Genomic DNA, 21,868 nt, shown 5'->3' with positions numbered 1-21,868 from the left:
TCTCTTGTCTTATTTAGAAGATCAAATCAGAGCCACCACCAAATAGCTGGGAAAAAATACAAGCATACTTCAGGTCAACAAAAAACACTAGAGCTAGGATTCTAAATGGTGTCTAAGTGAAATAATCGAATTTTGAATAGAGTGAGTGGAGGAGCCTGAGCAACATAGTGAGACCACATCACTACAAAAAACATTTAAAAATTAGCCAGGTGTGGTAGCGCACACCTGCAATCCCAGCTACTTGGGAGACTGAGTGGGGAGGATGGCTTGAGCCCAGGAAATCGAGGTTGCAGTGAGCCATTATTACACCACCATACTCCAGCCTGGGCAACAGAGTGAGATCTTGTCTCAAAAAAAAAAAAAAAAAAAGTGAGGAGAAGAAGTGAGGACAGACATTTCTGAAAAGGCTGAAATCATAAAAACTAAGGTAATTGGGATGGATAACTAGGAAAAACAGAACACAGAATTTGTAATGCTTAGAGAAGTAAAGCATAAATGTACACACATATATTAGTATTAGAAAACTAAAACTAAAGTTTCCCCTAAACAATGTACTCTGGCATTTTCTGTTCTATTCCACTGCTTTAAAAAAAAAAAAAAATGCTTGTCATGAACTATTAAACTGATTTCACAGCCAGCTAATGGGTCTTGACCCACAGTCTAAAAAAACACTGTTAGATGAAGACCAAGAGCAAGCTAGTAAACAAGCATGGCCTGGCAACAAGGATAAGAATAGCTTGTGTATGTGTGTGGTCTGTTCACCATCTTGTGTTGCTCTTGCAGAAAGAGAGCAGGAGGGTATCTAGCATTTGAAGGATTACTCATACACATTATACCTCTGCTTACTAAGTCATACTCGAACCTCCTTTACCACAACCCCCTCAGCAATCAGAAGACTGCAGGCCTGGTCCTCCGTACATAGATGTGAAAATAACAGAGATTTGCTGCATCAACATTCATATCATACAACTCTTTGAGAGTTTCCAAATAAGTCCCTGAGTGGAAGGTTTAGGTACAAAACCACATTCCATTTGCTGTTTAAATTCCTCAGAATTCCTGGCCACTTAACTGTTAAGACCTTATCTCCCTTGTTTTTTTTTGTTGTTGTTTGGCTTTTTTTTTTTTGAGACGGAATTTCTCTCAGTCGCCAGGCTGGAGTGCAGTGGCGCAATCTCGGCTCACTGCAACCTCCGACTCCCTGATTCAAGCGATTCTCCTGCCTCAGCCTCTCAAGTAGCTGGGATTACATGCACACACCACCACACCCAGCTAATTTTTGTATTTTTAGTAGAGATGGGGTTTCACCACATTGACCAGGATGGTTTCGATCTCCTGACCTCATGATCTGCTTGCCTCGGCCTCCCAAAGTGCTGGGATTATAGGCGTGAGCCACCGCGCCCAGGCCCTTGTATTTCTTTGCACTTCCTTACAAATAATGGTCCTGGCTTAGTCTTTTTTATATCCTGTATAACTTAATTACAGACTCCTCATTCACCCTTTTTATTAGTTTCAAACACAAAATGCCATCACTGAAAAGCTTGGGAACAAAAATTACTAAAAGTTTTCTCTAGATTGAAATTTCAATAAATATTTTACACTCAATTAGATTTCTTGTGGAATTTCCATCCATGAGCAGAAAAGCTACCGATCATCTTCAGGTATTTAGCCTGAATGAAAAGAATAAAGAATTTGTGTTCAGAAGGCTCATCCCCAAGAGTAAAGAAAGGTGGGAGATATGAATGTTGGCAGTTGTCTGTGAGCACTGGCAAATACAGCAATGAATGAATTTAGAAGGGGCAGAAATGAGAAAAGTCTTGGTCTGTGAAAATATTTTCAGGATGTCAAAATTTGAGGGTATGTGAGCAGAAACCACACTACAGACTTGGCAGGAACATCCAAGGCTATCCTTGGAATGATTCATGATGACAGCACTGGTGAATGGGATGCAGCTAGATAAAAAGACACAAAGTCAGGTCTCAGAAGTAGGAAAGCAGAGGGAAAAAGCAGGCAAACATCATCTTTGAACACATGGTCTGACTCTATACAAAAGAAATCTCTCAAACTTCACTGTAATTTTCAAGTGCAAATAAAAAAACTATATAAGAGAATTAAGACTGAATAAAATCAAATAAATCAAATTTGATTTAAAAAAATATTTATTGATTGTGGACAAAGTCTTACACTGGACGCTTTGCATCTTAGGAAAGAAGGAAGGGGAGACAGAAAACCCAGAAAGTGGGGATGAGAGGAAGCAAGGTGCTGAAGCTTGGGGGAAGAAATGTCCACCTCTGGTTCTCATGTGGGTAGAATGAAGTAAGTGCTATTATGGAAGTTTGCACGGGAGCTCCAAAGTGAGGGCAACACAGAAGAAACTGCACCTGTGGTGACAAGTTGTCCAATGTGGCTGCACCTCAGAGAACATGAAGTGGACAACGGGACAGAAAACAAAGGACCTTATTCATTCTTCCTCTTCCATCTCCCCCAAACAATGTGTGGTGTTTTAGGTCTAGCTTCTTTCACTTAACAGTGTTTTTGAGGTTCATCCATGATGTGGCATGTGTCAGAATTCCATTCTCTTTTGAGTAGTATTCCAGTGCACATATTATATATACCGCATTTTATGTAACCACTCTCCAGTGATGAACATTTGGGTTGTTTCTACTTTTTGGCTATTATAGCTAATACTGCTACAAACATTCATTCACAAGTCTCTGTGTGGACCTAAGTCTCCTTTCTCTTGGGTGATATAAAACTAGGAGTGGAACTGCTGGATTATATGGCAGATTTGAGTTTAACTTTTTTTTTTTTTGAGACGGAGTCTCGCTCTGTCACCCAGGCTGGAGTGCAGTGGCGCCATCTCGGCTCACTGCAAGCTCCACTTCCTGGGTTCACACCATTCTCCTGTCTCAGCCTCCCAAGTAGCTGGGACTACAGGCGCCTGCCACCACGCCCAGCTAATTTTTTGTATTTTAGTAGAGACGGAGTTTCACCATGTTAGCCATGATGGTCTCGATTTCCTGACCTCGTGATCTGCCTGCCTCGGCCTCCCAAAGTGCTGGGATTACAGGCGTGAGCCACCATGCCCGGCTGAGTTTAACTTTTTAAGAAACTGTCTAGCTTGTTTTGCATGTGGCTGTACCATTTTACACTCCCACTAGCAATGTAGGAGTTTCCATTTCTTCACCTCCTTTCCAAGACTTATTTTGATTATTGCCACACTACTGCTTTTCAAATGGTAACTCACTGTGGTTTTAATTTGCATTTCTCTAAAGACTGAGAAGTGTCCCCTTCCTGGTCCATCTGAACTCTGGATTTCATTTGCTTAAGAACCTTCCTCAAACAACTACCTCCCTCTAGAGATTTTTTTCTTGTCTGTCGATAAATATGACTGAGTCCCTCCCATCTTAAAAACAAAACCAAAAATAGCCCTCCTGTCTATAAAACAATGATCACCATGATTTCTACTTTGTCACATTCACCTCTCTGTAGTATCTAATAGAGAAACATTTGTTTTTCCTAAGAATTGAGTATACCCTAGAGAAACTCCTATTCCAGTACTATGCATCCATTAATTTCAGCTTTGGCTTATTCTATGAGGGTGCTTTTTGCGAGATCTAGTTTTCTAATTCAGTCTCAACCTTCCTGTAGATTCACTACATTAGATGATGACAAGTTACCCTGGAGATTTTTGCTTGAATACAACCTAGGTATCTTTGTCAGCACAAAACAATGACCATATTAAGGACAAAAAGAAAAACTGAACATCTGTATCAGTATATTCAGCTCAGTTTAATAATTAATACTCGGCTGGGTGCGGTGGCTCACGCCTGTAATCCCAGCACTTTGGGAGGCCGAGGCGGGCAGATCACAAGGTCAGGAGTTCGAGCCCAACCTGGCTAACATGGTGAAACCCCGTCTCTACTAAAAAATAAAATAAAATACAAAAAATTAGCTGGGTGTGGTGGTGGGCACCTGTGGTCCCAACTACTTGGGAGGCTGAGGCAGGAGAATGGCATGAACTCGGGAGGCGGAGCTTGCAGTGAGCCAAGATCGTACCACTGCACTCCAGCCTGGGCAACAAAGCAAGACTCCTCAAAAAAAAAAAAAAAATTAATATTCATCAAATATAACATTGAAAGGTGAAAGGCCTTATTCAACAAACCTGGAAAACATTTGCAACAGAAAATGGAAACAAAATAGTCCCACTAGAATTCCTTCTTAAACCTTGTCCATCGATGTTCTACTAAGAATTCAAATTCTCGAGTTTCCCTTTCTAAACCTACTGACTCCTCTCTCTACCCATGCAAACACTTTTAATAAAACATTCTGACTCTTCGTGAACTATAGTCCTTCATCCTTTCCCTATTCTCACACTCAAATCTTGTTAAATATTAAAAGATAATAGTGGTAAAGAGAATTCTAAGATAGTCCCCAAGATTCTCACGCCCTGGTGTATACGCCCTGTGCAATTTCCTTGAATATGGGGGTGGGGAGCAGTAAATATACTGTTGACTCTTGAACAACATGGGTTTGAACTGCACTGGTCCACTTCTGTGTGGATTTTTCTTCACCTCTGCCACTGCTGACACAGCAAGATTAAGGCCTTCTTCTCTTCCTCCTCCTCCTCAGCCTAGTCAATGTGAAGATGACCAAGATAAAGACCTTTATGATGATCTACTTCCACTTAATGAATAGGAAATAATATTTTCTCTTTCTTATTATTTTCTTAATAAAATTTTATTTTATTTAGCTTAAAGAATACAATATATAATACATATACAAAATACATGTTAGTCACCTTTTTATTGGCAGGGCTTCCAGTCAACAGTGCTATTAGTAGTTAAGTTTTGAGGAAGTCAAAAGTTACATGTGGATTTTTGATTGCTTAGGGTCAGTGCCCCTAACTCTTATGTTGTTCAAGGGTCAACAGTAATGAGACACCCCTACTATGATTAGGTTACTAATCACTTGACTTTGAGTTCATGAAAAACAGGGAAATTGTCATGGGTGGGCCTGGTCCAGTCAGGTGAACTGTTCAAAAGAAACTAAAGCATCAGAGAGATGTACTCCAGCTGGCCTCACACACAAAGCAAACTGCTGTGCTGTGAGATAAGGGGGTCACATGGCAAGAACCCTTCTAGGAGCACAGCCTCTAGGAGCTGGGAGTGGTGCCCACTGACAGCTAGCAAGAAACTGGGGACCTCGAGCCTATAGCTCCAAGGAAATTAATTCCACCAACAACCAGTGAACTTAAGGAGGACTCCAGGTCACAGATGAGAGCACAACCCCTGCTGACAACTTGCCTTGTCTTGAGAGAGAGACCCAGAGCACAGAACCCAGCTAACCCGTACCCAGACTCCTGAGCCAAGGACAGTATGAGATAATTAATTTGTATCATTTTAAGCTGCCAAGTATGTGGTAATTTGTTATGCAGGACTATGTAACTAATAAAATATATTAAAAATAATATCTTCCTTTCCTTTTGTTTCACTTCAAAAAAGGTTAAGCAGATCATACAATTTTAACATAAGCATTTATATGAAAGGGTGGAAAGAACTGGAAGCCAACAGGACCATCAACAACTTAGCTTGATACAGCTCTTCAGGCATGGCTAAATTAAAATTCTCTAATCCTCTTACAATTCTGGCATCAATGATAATGAGAACTCTGCAGTACCTCTATCCTCCAGTGGGTTGCCAGCAAGGTTAATTGTGTGGAGTCCTGAGTTGGGATTATGTGCTAGAGCACTGGCCAGTTTTTGTGCAAAATCTCTGCGTGTAAACAAAACGATAAGATTAAATAACAAAATGTAAAACCATTTTAACAGAACATTTAAAGCTTAGAACAGAGTGAAATTTAATAGAGAAACCTCCCTTACAATATTAGTCTATATAGCATATATTTCTTAATACCCATTAACACCTCATTAGAGAATTTATAAAGCCACAGCCAGAAAATGATTCATTTTGATTGGCTAAAAGCAAAAAGAAAATATATAATTGCCCCTTTAAAGGCACTCTGTTGTGTGCTATTAATAGACTTTCTGGCCCCTCCATGATTTAAAAAAAAAAAATCCTGGATTGAACCTACTTTTCATGAAAATTATAGTATTCACCACATCTTATTTCTCATTCCATGCAACTGTGAATGCAAAACTGACTATACTAATTATTAAGTTTAAAGGTTACAATTGCTAGTGCTACATTTTGGCAAAAATTAAAACCACTGTTTTAGTTATGTTTAACTTCAAATAACGTACTAAGTGCTATGATTATGAAACTGTCAACCCTTCTCATTTAGCAGTAAAATCTTTATTCTACTAGATTCTAACTCTTACGCTCTTAACAGTAGGCTTAGGTAGTGACTTCTAAACCACTAGATAAAGACTACGCAAGTGTTAAACTGAAAGGGGAGAAAAAATGACTAAAACTGATAAAAGCAAAGCAGTAAAGTCATATGAAATATGTTACCACTATGGCCACCACTAATGATAATAATAAAACCTACATATACCATCTACAGAGTAAAAGGCACTTTGCCAAGTACTTTAAATATATTAATCCATTTACCCTCGCAATTTTAATTCTATAAAATAGGCATTATTATTATCCCCATTTTAAGAGTGAAGAGAATGAGGCACAGAAAGCATAAACAACCTGTACAAGGCCAGGAGGCATCTGGCTCAAGGATCCATGCTCTTAAAAACTATACTATGTACTCTCAAAAATATCAAGTGACACAGTATCAAGAGATGTTACCAAATTCTTAGCCTTCATGATGATGGCAAGTACAGGGATTTTTTTTTCCCAGAAGGAAAAACATTGCTGTATATGTGATCAGCCCAATTAAAAAAAAAAAAAAAAAACTATGAATTAATTAGAAGAGCAAATGGCACAGAGTTTTAAAGCAACATATTTATATATTCAGGAAAATACTCACGTTCTAAGTCCAGCATTTTCCAACACCAATTCTTCCAGTCGATTGGACCTACTCACCACCCTCAAGATCTGTTCACAGACATCAGTGGACTGTAACAGAAAACATTCTTTGACTATTCCATTACTCTAAAGAAGAAAAACTTTATTGTTATAAATCTATGCAATGCAAAGTTTTAATTAAGTAAAACATTCACTCATTCAATAAACTTTGAATGAGCATCTACTACTATGCACTATCATGATGAAGATCCTGGAAATACAATGATATAAAGGAGAAAGTTCCGGCCTTCAAGAGTGTGCCATCCAGCAGGGGAAACAGATAAGAAGAATGCTATGGTCAGAGTTTGTGTCCCTGCCCCCTCCCAAAATTCATAATTAAAAACCTAATCCCCACTGTGATAGCATTAGCAATTAGGTGCCTTTGGGAACTGACTAGGTCACGATGGTGGGGCCCTCATGAAGGAATTAGTGCTTTTGTAAAAGAGGCCCCAGAGAGCTATCTTGCCCCTTCCACTTAGTAAAGACACAGCTAAAAGGCACCACCTGTGAACAAGAAAGTATGCCCTCACCAGACACCAAGTCTGCTGGAGCCTTGATCTTGGACTTCTCTGCCTCAAGAACTGGAAAACAAACCTGTTATTTATAAGCTACCCAATCTATGGCACTTTATTATAGCAGCCTGAATGAAATAAGATAAAAATATACAATTATGATAAAATAATAAAAAGACCATTTTGGTAGTGCTATGCATACATATAGGTGCACCTAATCCAGGCTCATGAAACTTAGAGGACTTCCCAAAGAAAGTGACGTTCAAAATGGAGAGCTGAAGACTAAGTGTTAGTGATTATGATAATGATGTTGAAAATATCTTTGCGGAGTTCTCATCATATGCCAGGCACTGAGTTAAGCCCTCTATGTGTATTGCACTATAAAACCATTAAAGATTATTATTCCATTTTCATAAATAAGAAAATTAAGGTTTAAAGATGTCATAAACTTAAACAGGAAGGCTAAATAAGTACTTGACGAACGCTAACTGGTATTAGAGTGTTCCTACTGGAACACAAATAGGATAAAGTGGGAAACAACCTAATAATAGGAAAAAGCTTAATAAATGTCTCATGTTAATAAACATAAAATTGTCTCATGTAATAAAAAATATCAAAAAAACCATTATGTAGTTATATAACTATTATGCCTATATGTTAAGCAAGATTACAACAATTAAAATGAGTAATATATAACAAAATTTTCAGGGGACGGTGAAAAATGAAGAGCTGTGCCCTGGTGGTAGAATTGTGCATTTTTTTCTTTATTGATGTTTTTATATTTATAACCTGCCTCATTCCAAAACTAATTTAAAGTGGTTCTTGACCTTAATATTACTTATACATTAAAAAGTCATTTTGGCTTGTGCCTGTAATCCCAGGACTTTGGGAAACTGAGGAAGGCAGATTACCTGAGCTCAAGAGTTCAAGACCAGCCTTGGGAACATGGTGAAATTCCATTTCTACAAAATATACAAAAAGTAGTGGGGTGGGGTCCCAGACTGCGCACACCTGCAGTCCCAGCTACTCAGGAGGGTAAGGTGGGAGAATCACTTGAGCCCACGATGTCGAGGCTGCATTGAACTGTCATCGCACCACTGCATCCCAGCCTGGGCCACAGAGTGAGTCCCTGTTTCACACATGCACACACACACATACACATACACACACACACACACGCACACACAAAGTGATTTTAAAATTCTCCTTGCAACCTAGGGTGTACTAAATACTTCATGATATTTAAAAAAAAAGAGTGAGAGAAAGAAGGCATGTTCTATGTGCCATGGCATATATCAAAGCACTTTCTTTTCTTAAAATAGCACATAAAAATATTACAGTACTTGGACTTATCAGATCACAAATACCCAACTGGATTAACCATGATTGGAACACAGTCTGAATGTGGCACAAGTTCTCTAGCCAAGTATTTTTAAGAAAATCTAACTTGGATACACCCCAAGGCCCACAGCATGTAAGGCTCTCATAATTCTTATTTGCTGTTTGATTCCATTCTGTCTATAATGCCACTTTTACACTATTGCTGGGTTTCTAATGTGTCCCACTGATTTAGGAGGAAAGAGAAAAATTAATTCCAATTGACCTGATGCCTACAATTTACATTATGCTGACAGTGATGATATTCAAAATGGTGACACCCTTATCAGTATAATTCTTTATCTCACAATGTACATACAAAGGAATTGGTCTTATTCTGTGTTGTGATGATAAAAAGTGATTACTTAGATAAAGTTTTTGCAGACACTATCCTAATAACCAGAAATAATTCTTGGGATCATTACCATTTCTGGGCTACCTTGCAGTGCACGCAGAAAAGTAATTTACCATAATGCTTTGAAGATTTATAGCTCATTGGGGTACAAATACTGTAATACAAATTTATTAAGGAAAATGTATGAAAGTGTCTCCAACTTTTCTTTAAAATGCCAGTAGGGGAGATGTGTAACAAATCATTCATGATTAAATTAATTCTACTAACTTTTATTGAGTGCCAAGTACATTAAAAGCATCATTTTCTACAGGGATGAATATAAGGAAGTGAAACTTTTAAAGGGAGACACACTCAAACCTAGCTACTAAGTATTATGTGATAATTCCAATAGTGTTATCCAAATGTCTACAGCATGTGCAGCACTACGTGCATCAATTTAGGAAATTTTTTAAAAACTGGATACAGTGGCTCTCCAGGAGCTTGCATTCAGTTAAAAATGGAATGTAAACAACAAAAACTAGAATCACTATAGAGTAATAAATGAACTATTGCAAAGTAAAATAATTTTTAAAAATGGAACTTTAGAACTGAAAGAAACCGTATACATTATCTGGTCCCACCATGTCATTCCCTAAAGACTAAAAAAAGATGCTCACCAATTTGCCTGAGTTGCAAAACAGAAGAAGCTGAGCAAGACCCTAATTCTACTGTTTTTTTAATGAATCAAGAATGTTTGCCAAAAACATGGTCCTAATTGCATATTCGGTACCATTTTTTAAAAAAAATCCTTGACTCAAATTAGAAATAGTGATTGCTAATTTGCTTCATAAGATCAACATAAAGTCATATTTTTCTTGTGGCACCTTAGCACAGGAGGCTTTTATTGGACTAGGAACAATCTTAATCCAGAGAGCTCATATAACTTGCGAAGCAGCCACTTATTTTTGCCCTTGCACTTCACGTTTACAAAATCCAAAGATGTGCTTCTTCGCATTGTCCTTTTCTTTGAATAAACCCAATGTTAGACAGTGCTCTGAGACTGCCCACTTCAGTACCAATCAAAAGGGAAAGTATCATTTCTTTTTAACTTTGGGTAAAAAACATCAAGAATTTAGTATTCTTTTTGAAGACCTGTAGAGTAATATCCACAAAGATCACTTCATTTTAAAATACCAAATATTAAAAATATATGCAAACTGTATTTTTGTGTTTAAATCTCAGTTAATAGAAAAGCAGCATGAGCAGTCCTCACATCCTGTCACTCTACTTCCTTCCATCTCAGGACACCTAAGAAAGCATACTAGCACTTACATGCTTTGTTTTGCCAGGACTGAAATGATTAGGTGCATATTTTATGTCCTAAACATCTAAGGCAGCTGAAAGGAGATGATACCTGGAAGGAATAATGACAGAATGGCAGCAGCAATTGCCTGGACACCTTCCTGTAACTGCAGGTTGGGACAATCTCCAAAAGCGAGATATCCACAACCTTCTTGAAACCCTCTTGAGGCCCCATTTTGAAATTCACAAGCTTATGTAAATGTTTGAATGAGCCAGAAAAACTGACATGGTAACAAACCATTGTTCTCTCTGCTTCCACAATTCCAGGGCTAATCTCCTTCTCATTCCAATGGCTCCCCTTTCCCACCTGTACTCTTTGCTGGCTCAGTCCTGGAAATGGTCCCATCCCAGCAAGCAGCAAACAAGGGACTTCTATTCTTAGGTCTCCCATCATGGCTACCTGTCTGCTCCCTGAGAGCTCACCTGGCTCCAACTCATGCCAACCCTCACTCATCATCACTGCTCAGACACAACTCTTGTTTGAATTATATAGTTCACATAATTCATACTCTCATATTTGTTCATTTCCCAATCTCTTTGATAACTTATTAGACATCTACTTATTAAACCAATTTTTACTAAATAGTTACTATGAGCCACACACTCTCAAAAGCACTGGATAGAGATGAATAAGAAATTATTCCAACTAGCTCACAATAACAGGTATGCAGGAAGCTGAGTCCCTGGAAGGTCAGGTAAGTTATCTAAGGTAACACAGCCTTGTAATAAAAATCAGAATCTGAAATCCAGGTTTCTGATTCCAAGTCCATGCATTTTCCTCTACCATATTGGCTCTTAAGGGACCCCAAATGAGTTTAGTCCATTTTCATACATATAATGTTTTAGGCCACCCCTACCCCAGGCAAATTCAGAGAACCAAGTCACCTGCCCACTAGCCAGTCTCAACCCTCGGTGTCCTACAGATCCGATGTCTCATTCCAAGTCTGATGTATTCACTACGAAAATCTTAAACCCCCAGATTCTATGACCTCTGCAAGTTAGAGGCTTAAACATGAGAGTCTCCAGGAAAACACATAAATTCTTTCTTATCCCATAACAAACACCAGAGAGTTAATTTATGGATAAGCATTCTGTCCGTATGACTGATATGAACTGGCAGCAACCCCAACACAGCATCTTATTTCCACTAATAAAATACACCAAATATTTTTCTCTTTCATATCTTATGAAAACAGATTTCACTTTAATTTCATTTTGCTTTCATATAAATCTACCCAAAACCCCATCTAGAAAATCAACATTAACTATCATTACTCGACCAGGGGAACTCTACCTGTTAATGTTTTCCTAAATTCCTAGGAAGGGAAACTTTGTAGAGACAGAGTGTAAGATAGGAATATAAAATCTGCTATTTGCAGCTGTGCAAATTTAACTTTAGCAGTTTTTGCCAACTGAATGAGTTTACACTAAAGGCTACACTAAATGTATCCTTTTGTTCATCTTCTTAAATTGCCTGAAACAGCTGAATACATGAGGAAATACTTGGAAGCATCTCACATAACAAATTTGACTAAATGTTATGCAAATCATTTAAAGGAAAATACCTCCTCAAGAAATAAAATGTATACAGCTTACTAGTACAGTAAAAAAAATTGTTTTTTTTCACAATTATTGGGTTTTTGAAATTCAGCAAATCCAAGCAACATTTGCTGCATGTTTGATTACTTACCAGTTTTAGATCCTTAGAGGACAGCTTTGTGAACCACTGATTATATTCCAGAGCAGCAATGATAGGTATTAGGTCCCTGGAGGCAGAAACAACAAAGTACATGAAAGTGCTCCTACAGTAGCTACACTGACACTTAATTTTTAATCCATGACATCCAAGTTCACCTGTTAATTTCTATTATTCACAACATCTAGTTGGCCACTAGACAACAACTAAGTTCTCAAAGACTGATCTTCAAAGTTCCCAAAAGTTGAAGTAAATTGTCTCTAGGGACTCTGTTTCCTACTTCCAAAGGAAAGAGGCTGGTATCAGAATTTGCTTGAAGAACCTCCTTGCTCTGAGAGAAATCCTACCTCTAAGTCCATACCAATAACAAGTGTTATTTCTTTAGACCTCTCCTTCATAAAATCTTTTTTTTTTTTTTTTTGAGACAGGGTCTCACTTTGTCACCCAAGGTGGAGTGCAGTGACATGATCATGGCTCACTGCAGCCTTGACTTCCCAAACTCAGGTGATTCTCCCACCTCAGCCTCCCAAGTAGCTGGGACTACAGGCACGTGCCACCATGCCTCGCTAATTTTTGTATGGATGGGGTTTCCCCATGTTCCCCAGGCTAGTCTCAAACTCTGGGCTCAAAGAAACTCATCCACCTTGGCCCCCACCCAAAGTGCTGAGATTACAGGCATAAGCCACAGTGCCTGGCCTCCTTCATAAATTCTTTAACCATCAATTATCTCATATAGTATTCTCTAGTCAGAGGAGTTCATATTGCAAGCAAGTACTGCCTACCCTGACAGTAAGTGGCACTGGATGGATTCCCAATGCTTAGCAAGCATTTTGCAACCATTTGGTCTTTTTTTTTTTTTAATTCTTAGTAGTGATTACATCCATAAGATAGCCCAGGTGCATTTTTGTCTTAGGCTTCGTATCAGCTCTTTGACCATGTAGTGAAGCTATCTGCATGACACTTCTGCCTCCATTCCAATTCTGCAGCCTAAGCTCCCACAACTCATCCCATGCTCAAGATAAAAAGCTGACAACTTGTTACTCATCTAACATGATGTGCAGTTTCACATTCAGAATAATCTTTTACTGCTCTGTTCAGTTATGAAAATCTATGTGTCCTTAAATGCCACTATCACACATCCTCACCTCCTTAAGTCCTCTCCTGATCAAACCCCACCGCCCTTTTTCGCATTTATTTATTCTATCTTATATTATAGTTTGTTGCTTTAAGCATCAGTCCCCTACCACCCCCAATTATTCAGTTCTTTGAAAACCAAGCCTTTGCCTACTTCAGTTTTTTAGCTTTAGTGACGTCATATCAGTTTTATACTCAGTGCAGGACAAGTAGCAGATACTCAGATTTTTACTGAAATAGAAAAGAAAGGCAGAAGGTGGAAAGAGGTCTGAGAATCAATATTATCTCATAGCTCTGGGTGGCCCAGCCCTGTGCTTGGCACTCTACATAGACCAGTTCATTTAAATCTCAAAACAACCCCAGGAGTTACTGTTGTTTACATCTTACAGACGAAGGAACAGATGTTCAGAAAATAAAGTGAAACTAGGCCAAAGGGACAGAACTACAGTCAGAACCCTGGCTCTGAAGCACCACATGTGTGCAGTTTCAACAGACATGCTTTAAAAAGATGAGATGAGTGCCCTCAGGTAGTAGAAAAAAAAATCCAGACAAATAGGCAGGCTCAGTCATGTGTTTCCACATGCCAGGTTTTCTACTGACAAGCCTCTTTACTAACTTTGCCTAAGTTTAAAATTTTTTTTAAGTTTTAGATTAAAAAGGAGAACAACTCTTTCAATAGTTATTTTATAGTCTTCAATCTCTTCGTCCCCCTCCATTGACCACATGCTCTGTGCTCAGAACAAGTTCCTGTATCTCTTCCTATTGCCTAATTACAGGTTGTAGCTTCTCTAAGGGTGAATTCCATCTTATTACAGTCCCCAAAGCCCACGCTGAGAGTTCTCTTGTATATTTCAACATTCAGAACGACGGCAAAGCAGTCTCATCTCATCTTTTTGTGGATTTAATGTCAAGGAGTGACCACACTTCGGAACCATTTTTTGTGTATTCTGTTCTGTCACATGATCTGATTTGAAGTATAACTGGCTTTTGTCATAGATGAAGTCATTTTCAGGAACTGAAGGGCACATCACTTTACGGAATCATGAATGCAGTGAGTAAAATAGCATCATCTTTACATACGACAATACTCAACACCAAAAATGCTTATGGTTCAATATTAAATTTTTAAGGGATACAGCATTCTAAAGTGTACATCTGTGTGATATAATATATAATTGGGATTAATAAAATCTACATATAAAAAAGATATAAATGCTAACAAATATAGACTTTTCTTAAAAAAAGAAAGAAATATAGCTAAATGTCATAAGGATACCTTGTTAGCATTAAAGGTGATATCAATTTCTTCTAACAAAATTATGATGTTTTTAAATTGTTCTATGATTCATATTCACAATCTATTTTACAAAATCAAATCTTCTATGGATGATATAAACAAAATTTTGCTCTAGAAAAAGTTATTCATGAGGAGGATGGAGACTAAGCATATTGGCATGGTTTGCCTACCATGTTTCTCTAAATTGTGTTAACGCCTAGGCTTCTTATGTTAAAAAACAATTAGAAGGAGACAATCACATATCATATTCAGCAGATATTTATTTAGTCCTTAGCAGTACGCAGGGTTATTAGGCTCTGAGAGCTAAGAGATGAAAAAGAAGTGTAGCTCTTATTCCTCGATCGCACTCCACTGGTAAAGAAAAACCCCTACTCAACTATCTGTAATACAAGGAGAGACAAGAGACGTGCTGAATAGGGAAAATGTTAAAAAACAAACAAACAAAAAGTCCTAAGAACACAGCAGGACAGCAAGTAATTCAGCCTGAAGTAAATGGGGAATGGCTCACCAGCTTAAAAGATCAGAAGGAAACCAACCAGCCAGGGAGAAAGAATATTTTAAGAAATTAGGAATAGCATGTACAATGGCATGGGGAACCTGAGCATATCCAGCAATTCCATTCATTCTTATGTTCAACAAATGCCGGCCATCATGCATGAATCACTGGGCCTGATGCAAAAATGAACATAGAAAATGGTCCCTGCCCTGTAACACTGATAGCCTGGCACAGCCTAGCAGGAGACTCAGGAAGGAAAAGCAGCTATAACACAGTGAAACAAGCCCTAGTGAGGTAGGGGGAATACAAAATACTATGTGTGCATATAAAAGGGGTGCTAATCAAGACAACCAAGTTGAGAAAGAAGATGTTACTGAGCCCTCAGAGATGAGGGAGTGGGATGAGACACATATTATAAGCAGAAGAAATAGGCAACAGAGTAAAGTACGGCTTAGTCTAAGAGTTTTTAGATCTCTGAAAAGCAAAATACAAAAATAAAAAAATCGATAAACCGGACTTGATTCAAAATTAAAAACTTTTGCTCTACAAAAGATGTTGAGAAGAAAAAGATAAGCCACATGCTGACAGAAAATATTTACAAATCCCATTTCTGAAAAAGGAATTGTATCCAAAATGCATAAAGAACTATCAAAAATAAAAAACAATCACACAATTTTTTAAATGAGCAAAAGATCTAAACAGACACTTCACTAAATAAGATATATGTATAGCAAATAAGCACATGAAAGGATGCTCACAATTATTAGCATTAGAAAAATGCATTAGGGAAAAACCAAAAAGAGATGCACGGTTTAAAAAAGAGAAAAAATAAATTTAAAAAAAAACCTGACAATACCAATTGCTAATAAGGACCCAGAGCAACTGGAACTCTCAAATGGAGCCAATGAGGATGCAAAATGATACACTCAATGGGGAAAACAGTTTGACAGCATCTTATTAGGTTTAACAGATACTTGACATCTGATCCAGCAATCCCATTTGTAGGAAATTACCCAAGAAAAATCAAAATTTATGTTCACATAAAAATGTAAATGATTATTTATTTTTAAGAGCTATGTTCATAATTACCAGAAACTAAAAACAACACAGATGTCCTTCAAACTACAGGACTGTCAAGGCTAGATTAGAAGAGGTAATAATACAGTTTCTACCCAGCTCTCTCTCATGGCAAGCTCACCCATGGAACCCAGTGCTGCCTTCCAGCAGCCAGCCAGCATCAAGCACCAAACACATGAATGAGGAACTCTTCATTGTGACTCCTGACTGTTCTTGTTGTGGCCATTAAGTTTGAGGGGCTTTGTTACATAGCAACAGATAACCAGAACACTTAGCACCTACAAATGAGGCTTGAAAGCTACACTTAGGAGGCATGACTTCATGCATGCAAGGTAGTCGTAGAAAACTTTCGAACAGAAATGTTTCAGAAAGTTAATTTCTGCAATATCAGTGGGAGGTATCAGAGGCAAGGTAACAGTCTCTACAATGTAGACATGATGTATCAGAGAGATGGGAGGAGTCTAAGGCAGAAGGTGGGTTCAGAGGCTAGAACAAGCGCCAATGCAAGATAGTAATTTTTTCCAAATTGATTTATAGATAGATGTAATGCAATGCCAATCAAAATAGGCATACTTTTGTGATAAAACTATAAAGGAACACAAAGATTACTGGGATCATTATTATAACCGGGTAGGGCAGGCGGAGAAGGAGGGAACGGTGATTGAAAACTGATATACGTAAGTCTTTTAAGGAGAGGCAGTAGCCTATTTCTTGTGTTAAATGGTGGACATAGTGGTTAAACTTACAATGATTTCCATCCTGGTACATATCTGCATACTTTTCTCTAAGGAGACAAGTACAAGGATGGCCTTAGCAGCATTACAGATAACAGACAATACACTAGCCAAAATGTCCGACCAACATTCAGTAGAATGGATAAATTATGGAATGTTCATACATTAGAATATGAAATAGAAACAGAAGTTAATAAATTATAACTACACATACCAACATGTAAAACCTCAATTTCTTAGACCCTTAATACCTCTCAGCCTGGCTGCAATATGCTGAGAATGAGGAGCTTACAGTGTAAGACCAAGTGCTTAGGAAGTACTTCAGCAAATGCTTTATGTAAGAGGCAAGGTCTAGTGTAGAGTGACATTCAGGACCTCTAGAATTCATTACTTTCTGGGCATCAAGCCACCATGACAGCCAGAACAAACATGAAGACCAAGGATCAGGGAGACTGAGGCCTGCATGGGACAAACAAGTTTGGATATAATAAAAAAATTATGGAACCAGTAATAATCAAGACTCTGATGAGGTCTCATTTTAATAGAAAATACAAAATACACAAGACAGTACGTAACTAATCTCATTTCTGAGAGTTCATTTTCCTGGATGGCTTTCTTAGGACACAGTAATAAGTGAGCACATAAACAGATCATGAATAAATATTTAATTTGACATTTGCATGGGCCTCCCTACTGCTGTGCTGATACCAACTCACTGCAAAGGACTACCTGATTTTCCCTGGTGGAGTTTATGGCAGGACAGATCCTTCCTCGTGTTTTCACTAAGTGCTCATGCAATTAATTGACATAAGGAGAAAGGTTTCCAAACATCAGCCATTGTCATATTAACTGATTTCTCTTAGTTGGAAGTGGTAACAGCTTTTTACCATCACCAGTCCATGACATTTATTGTACATCCCCCACTGTGTTTTGCTTTGACATTCTAAGAAACTCCTAATTATGATGTAACCTTTGATCTGAAAAGTCAAGTCAGCCTTAAAAGGAGTTGTAACAGTTGAGAGAACCCTCTCATGAGTCCTGGCAATATGGCAACATTGCATTCTCCTATACATTTCCAAACATTACTTCTACCATTTCCTTAAAATGGTAGCAAAAACATCTTAAGACTACAAACCTTGAGGAGAAGGATCCAGTATTAACATCTTTTAGAGCCACGTGGCACAATCATTTCTTACACAACACTGAAGAGAGATGAGACAGTTAATATTCACTAACATTTTTCCTGATGTAAATTTACTACACATAGAGTTTTTTTGGTTTTGTTATTAGTCTAATCACTGGTTGGGGAGTATAAAAAATGTTGGGATCCAGGTCAGGTATGGTGACTCACACCTGTAATCCCAGCACCTTGGGAAGCTGAGGCAGGGGGATAGCTTTTGCCCAGGAGTTCATGACCAGCTGGGCAACATGGTGAAATCCCGTCTTTACAAATAAATCATAAATAAAATGTAAAACATTAAAAATATAAAAATTAGCCAGGCATGGTGGTACATGCCTGTAGTCCCAGCTACTGAGAATGAAGTGGGAGGATCAGCTAAGCCCAGGAGGTCAAGGCTGGGTAATACAACAAGACCCTGTCTTTAAAAAAAAAAAAAAAAAAAAAAAAAAGAAAGAAAGAAAAAGTTGGGATCCTTATTTCTATGTCAGTTGACACTTCAGAATAATCGAAACCTTCCCTTACAACTCTAAAGAATCAAGTTTTTCTCTTACATCTTTTCAGAAGAAAAAGCCATCATAAAACTGATAAAATAAGAGCATCACAGAAAAAAATCCATGAACTAGTCACAGGAAATCCAAAATTTTCTGTAACATAAGGATTTTCTAACTTTATTTTTCTTTTCAATTAAGAAAACTTGTCACGTTAGATAATTGTTCATTTAAAAAAAGGAAGACCTTTAAGCATATGAAAATAGCAAGCATTTATAACATTTTTATGTACTAACACAAAGTGCTTTAAATATATTTATCCATATAGTCTTCATAATTACCCCAGAAGAGACGTATAATTATTAACCCCATTTTCAGATGAACATTCCAAAGGCAGAGGGAAGTTTGAAATATGCAAGGTTACAAGGCTAGTTGAGGCAGAGCCAGGATTCAAACCCAGCCAGTGTGACTCACGATCCCGTGTCTTAACCACTGTGCTGTCATCTCACTAATGACTAACTTGCCTTCCATACCATCAAAAGAATCTTCATACTCTACAGAGGAACCTAGGATGGTATATCCACAGGTTTTCAGATCAAAGGATTGAAAACCCCTTCCATCACAACTAACCAATCATTTGGTTTCTGATTTTAAAGCTTTTTTCTTTTTTTTGAGACAGAGTCTCGCTCTGTCACCCAGGCTGGAGTGCAGTGGTGGATCTCGGTTCACTGCGACCTCTGCCACCCGATTCAAGAAGCAATTCTCCTGCCTCAGCCTCCCAAGTAGCTGGGACTACAGGCACGTGCCACCACACCCAGCTAATTTTTTGTATTTTTAGTGGAGTATTAAGATGTATTCTGAAGTGACAATTGTACAGCCCTCTTTTTTTCTGAACATCAAAAACAAACTGCTAATATGTGGTGGCTATTTTATAATAAAAAGTTAAAATGCAAAAACAAAGAAGTTGGCAAGGGATTGAGAGTCTAGATCTCTTGCCAAATTCTTCACTATTCTACATGCTAGATAACCTATTAAACCTAGATTACCTAGTTCTGATCCCATCTTTCTGATCTGTATGACTTTATAAGGATTTAATTTTCCTAGTTATTATTATTAGTACAAATTTCCCTCCTGACCCCCTTTCCCCTGCCTGCCATCTCTCTGAAATTTTAAAAACACTGTGACTTTTAAATAGACAGTGTTAAATACACCAGGAAAGTGTTAAAGAACAAAAATAACTGATGGATGTGAAGGACATCTAGCAAGCCCCACAACCTGCAATGTGAGAAAAGCACAAATAGAGAGAGCAGTAATTCAATGAACAACATCATGATTATTCTTAGTATATCCACCTACCACAGGAGTGAAGATTTCCCTCTCACAAATCTTATAAACCTTTAAAGGCTCAAAGGAGGTGTTTTAATGCAAGAATGCACAGCCGTGCCACTCTTCATGCTCCATGCATGCACACAATGGATTATGCACTCTCATGGAAAGGCTGGTAAAACTCAGAGCCTAGCACTATCATTTCCTGACATATTCATTTGATAGCCTTTCTGGGAATAATTGAGACTTTTCTCCATTCCATCTATTTTGAATATGGGAGTTGGAGAGCTTTAAAAAGTTAAGAATGTCACAAATTAGCTATTCCTTCCTGCTATCCTAACATGTCTATAGAGACATGTCTTGTATATTATTAAATTATTAGCAGAACCACTCACCAACTCTGGGAAGGATGTAAATACCTAAAACAGTTCCCAGATGAGGACATTCCCAGAGGCCTAAATGAGTGGTCTCTATATTTTTTTGATCATTCATCCCCAAAAGCAAAGAATTTTGCATATCCTCCCCTCTAAAAAATGTGTTAATCTATAAATCATATACATGTACTGCAGCACTAACATATTAAGCTCAGTATAAAACATACACACATGCATAAATAAAATGAATGAGAAAAAAATAGACAAAAATCAAGTTCTACTATTAATGTCACATCCCCAACATATCATCATCTTGTTCACCCCACAGAGTTCATGTTACCCAGGTTGAGGACCATTGTTCTACAGAACTATTTCAAGAAATTCAGGAATGGAAACAGAAGCCAATGCTGTTCACACCTGATTCCACACTCCAAACAGCAATGCTTTTATAAATGAGACCAGGAATTTAAAAAAAAAAAAAAAATGGAGCTTTGATCAGGAAAAAATGACAGCAGTGTCCTTAGGACAACCTTGCCAAACATAATCCACACTCAGAACTCTTTCCTGATAGTATCACACTCAAGAATGTCACCCTGATCAGTAAGAAATATGACAACACAAAAAAGCATGAATCTGCTGCCTGGACTCTTGTGAGCCAAGTTGAAGCTCAATGATGCATGTCATTGAGTCTTCAAAGAATTGATGAGATTAGCTCCTCTTAAAAATCTTTCAGGAACAAGAGAAATCGATGTAGTTAAAGCTATATATTTTCTTCTTCTTGGCACCAGTAAGTACCTCTACCTTCATAATTCCCTACCACTCCAAATTACAGTGTAATTAAATTTTTTAACATGTCAGCTCACAGACCTTCGAGAAATCCCATGAGAAATTTACAACAAATTTTCAATCTATGCCTTTTTTTGGCCTACTGATAACCTAAAACAGAAGAAATTGAAAGAATATACTTAAATAAAATGCCAACTGGACATTTTATAAATAACAACTGGAGTGGGCATTTTTCCAAGTACTTCCTAATTACTGTTCTCCAGAGACTAACTGGCTAGATCTAGCATGATCACTGTTATCCTTACTCCTGAATGCTTATTCAGCAACAACAGAGGGACTGCTCCTAGATTCAGTTCTGATAGAACCATAGTAAATAAATAAGAAAACATTATCACAACATTCAAATTGCTTACAAATTACCATGAAGCGCCTAGACAGATCTTACAGGTTTTAGTGCAGTAGCAAGATATATAGAAATAGGAAGCCAAGTCCGCAATGAAAAGAGAATAGCAGGCTGGATAACTGAAAAGCAGCCCCAGGACAGGACGATGCACATGCCTCTCCATCCTTCGGTTCCTGTGGCTATAGGTCACATGACATAAGGGGCACAGTGTCCTAACACTGGGCCTATGTCTGAAGAAGAGCAGATCCTAGGCAAATCAGAGGGGTGAGGACAGTAGTAGGGGCTCTTGGTGACAGAACAATGACCAAGGCACTG

The 21,868-nt window shown here is 38.0% G+C and overlaps 1 protein-coding gene across 9 annotated transcripts in view; it reads right to left on the bottom strand.

Moving 5' to 3' along the window:
• CARMIL1 (capping protein regulator and myosin 1 linker 1) overlaps window positions 1-21,868 on the bottom strand; it is a 354,404-nt gene that overhangs the window by 152,999 nt on the left and 179,537 nt on the right. For all 9 annotated transcript variants that reach the window (XM_054493464.2, XM_054493465.2, XM_054493468.2 and 6 more), the window contains 3 exons: window positions 12,253-12,328; window positions 6,940-7,028; window positions 5,677-5,771 (listed from right to left, as the gene is read on the bottom strand). In XM_054493464.2, coding sequence (XP_054349439.1) covers window positions 5,677-5,771; window positions 6,940-7,028; window positions 12,253-12,328 — 260 coding nt within the window. The remainder of the gene's footprint in view (window positions 1-5,676; window positions 5,772-6,939; window positions 7,029-12,252; window positions 12,329-21,868) is intronic.

The sequence above is a fragment of the Pongo pygmaeus genome, chromosome 5 (genome assembly GCF_028885625.2).
Source record: "Pongo pygmaeus isolate AG05252 chromosome 5, NHGRI_mPonPyg2-v2.0_pri, whole genome shotgun sequence".
In the NCBI taxonomy this organism is placed as follows: Eukaryota; Metazoa; Chordata; class Mammalia; order Primates; family Hominidae; genus Pongo; species Pongo pygmaeus.
The sequence above is the reverse complement of the archived record's forward strand: the minus strand, read 5'-3'. Positions and strand labels throughout refer to the sequence as shown.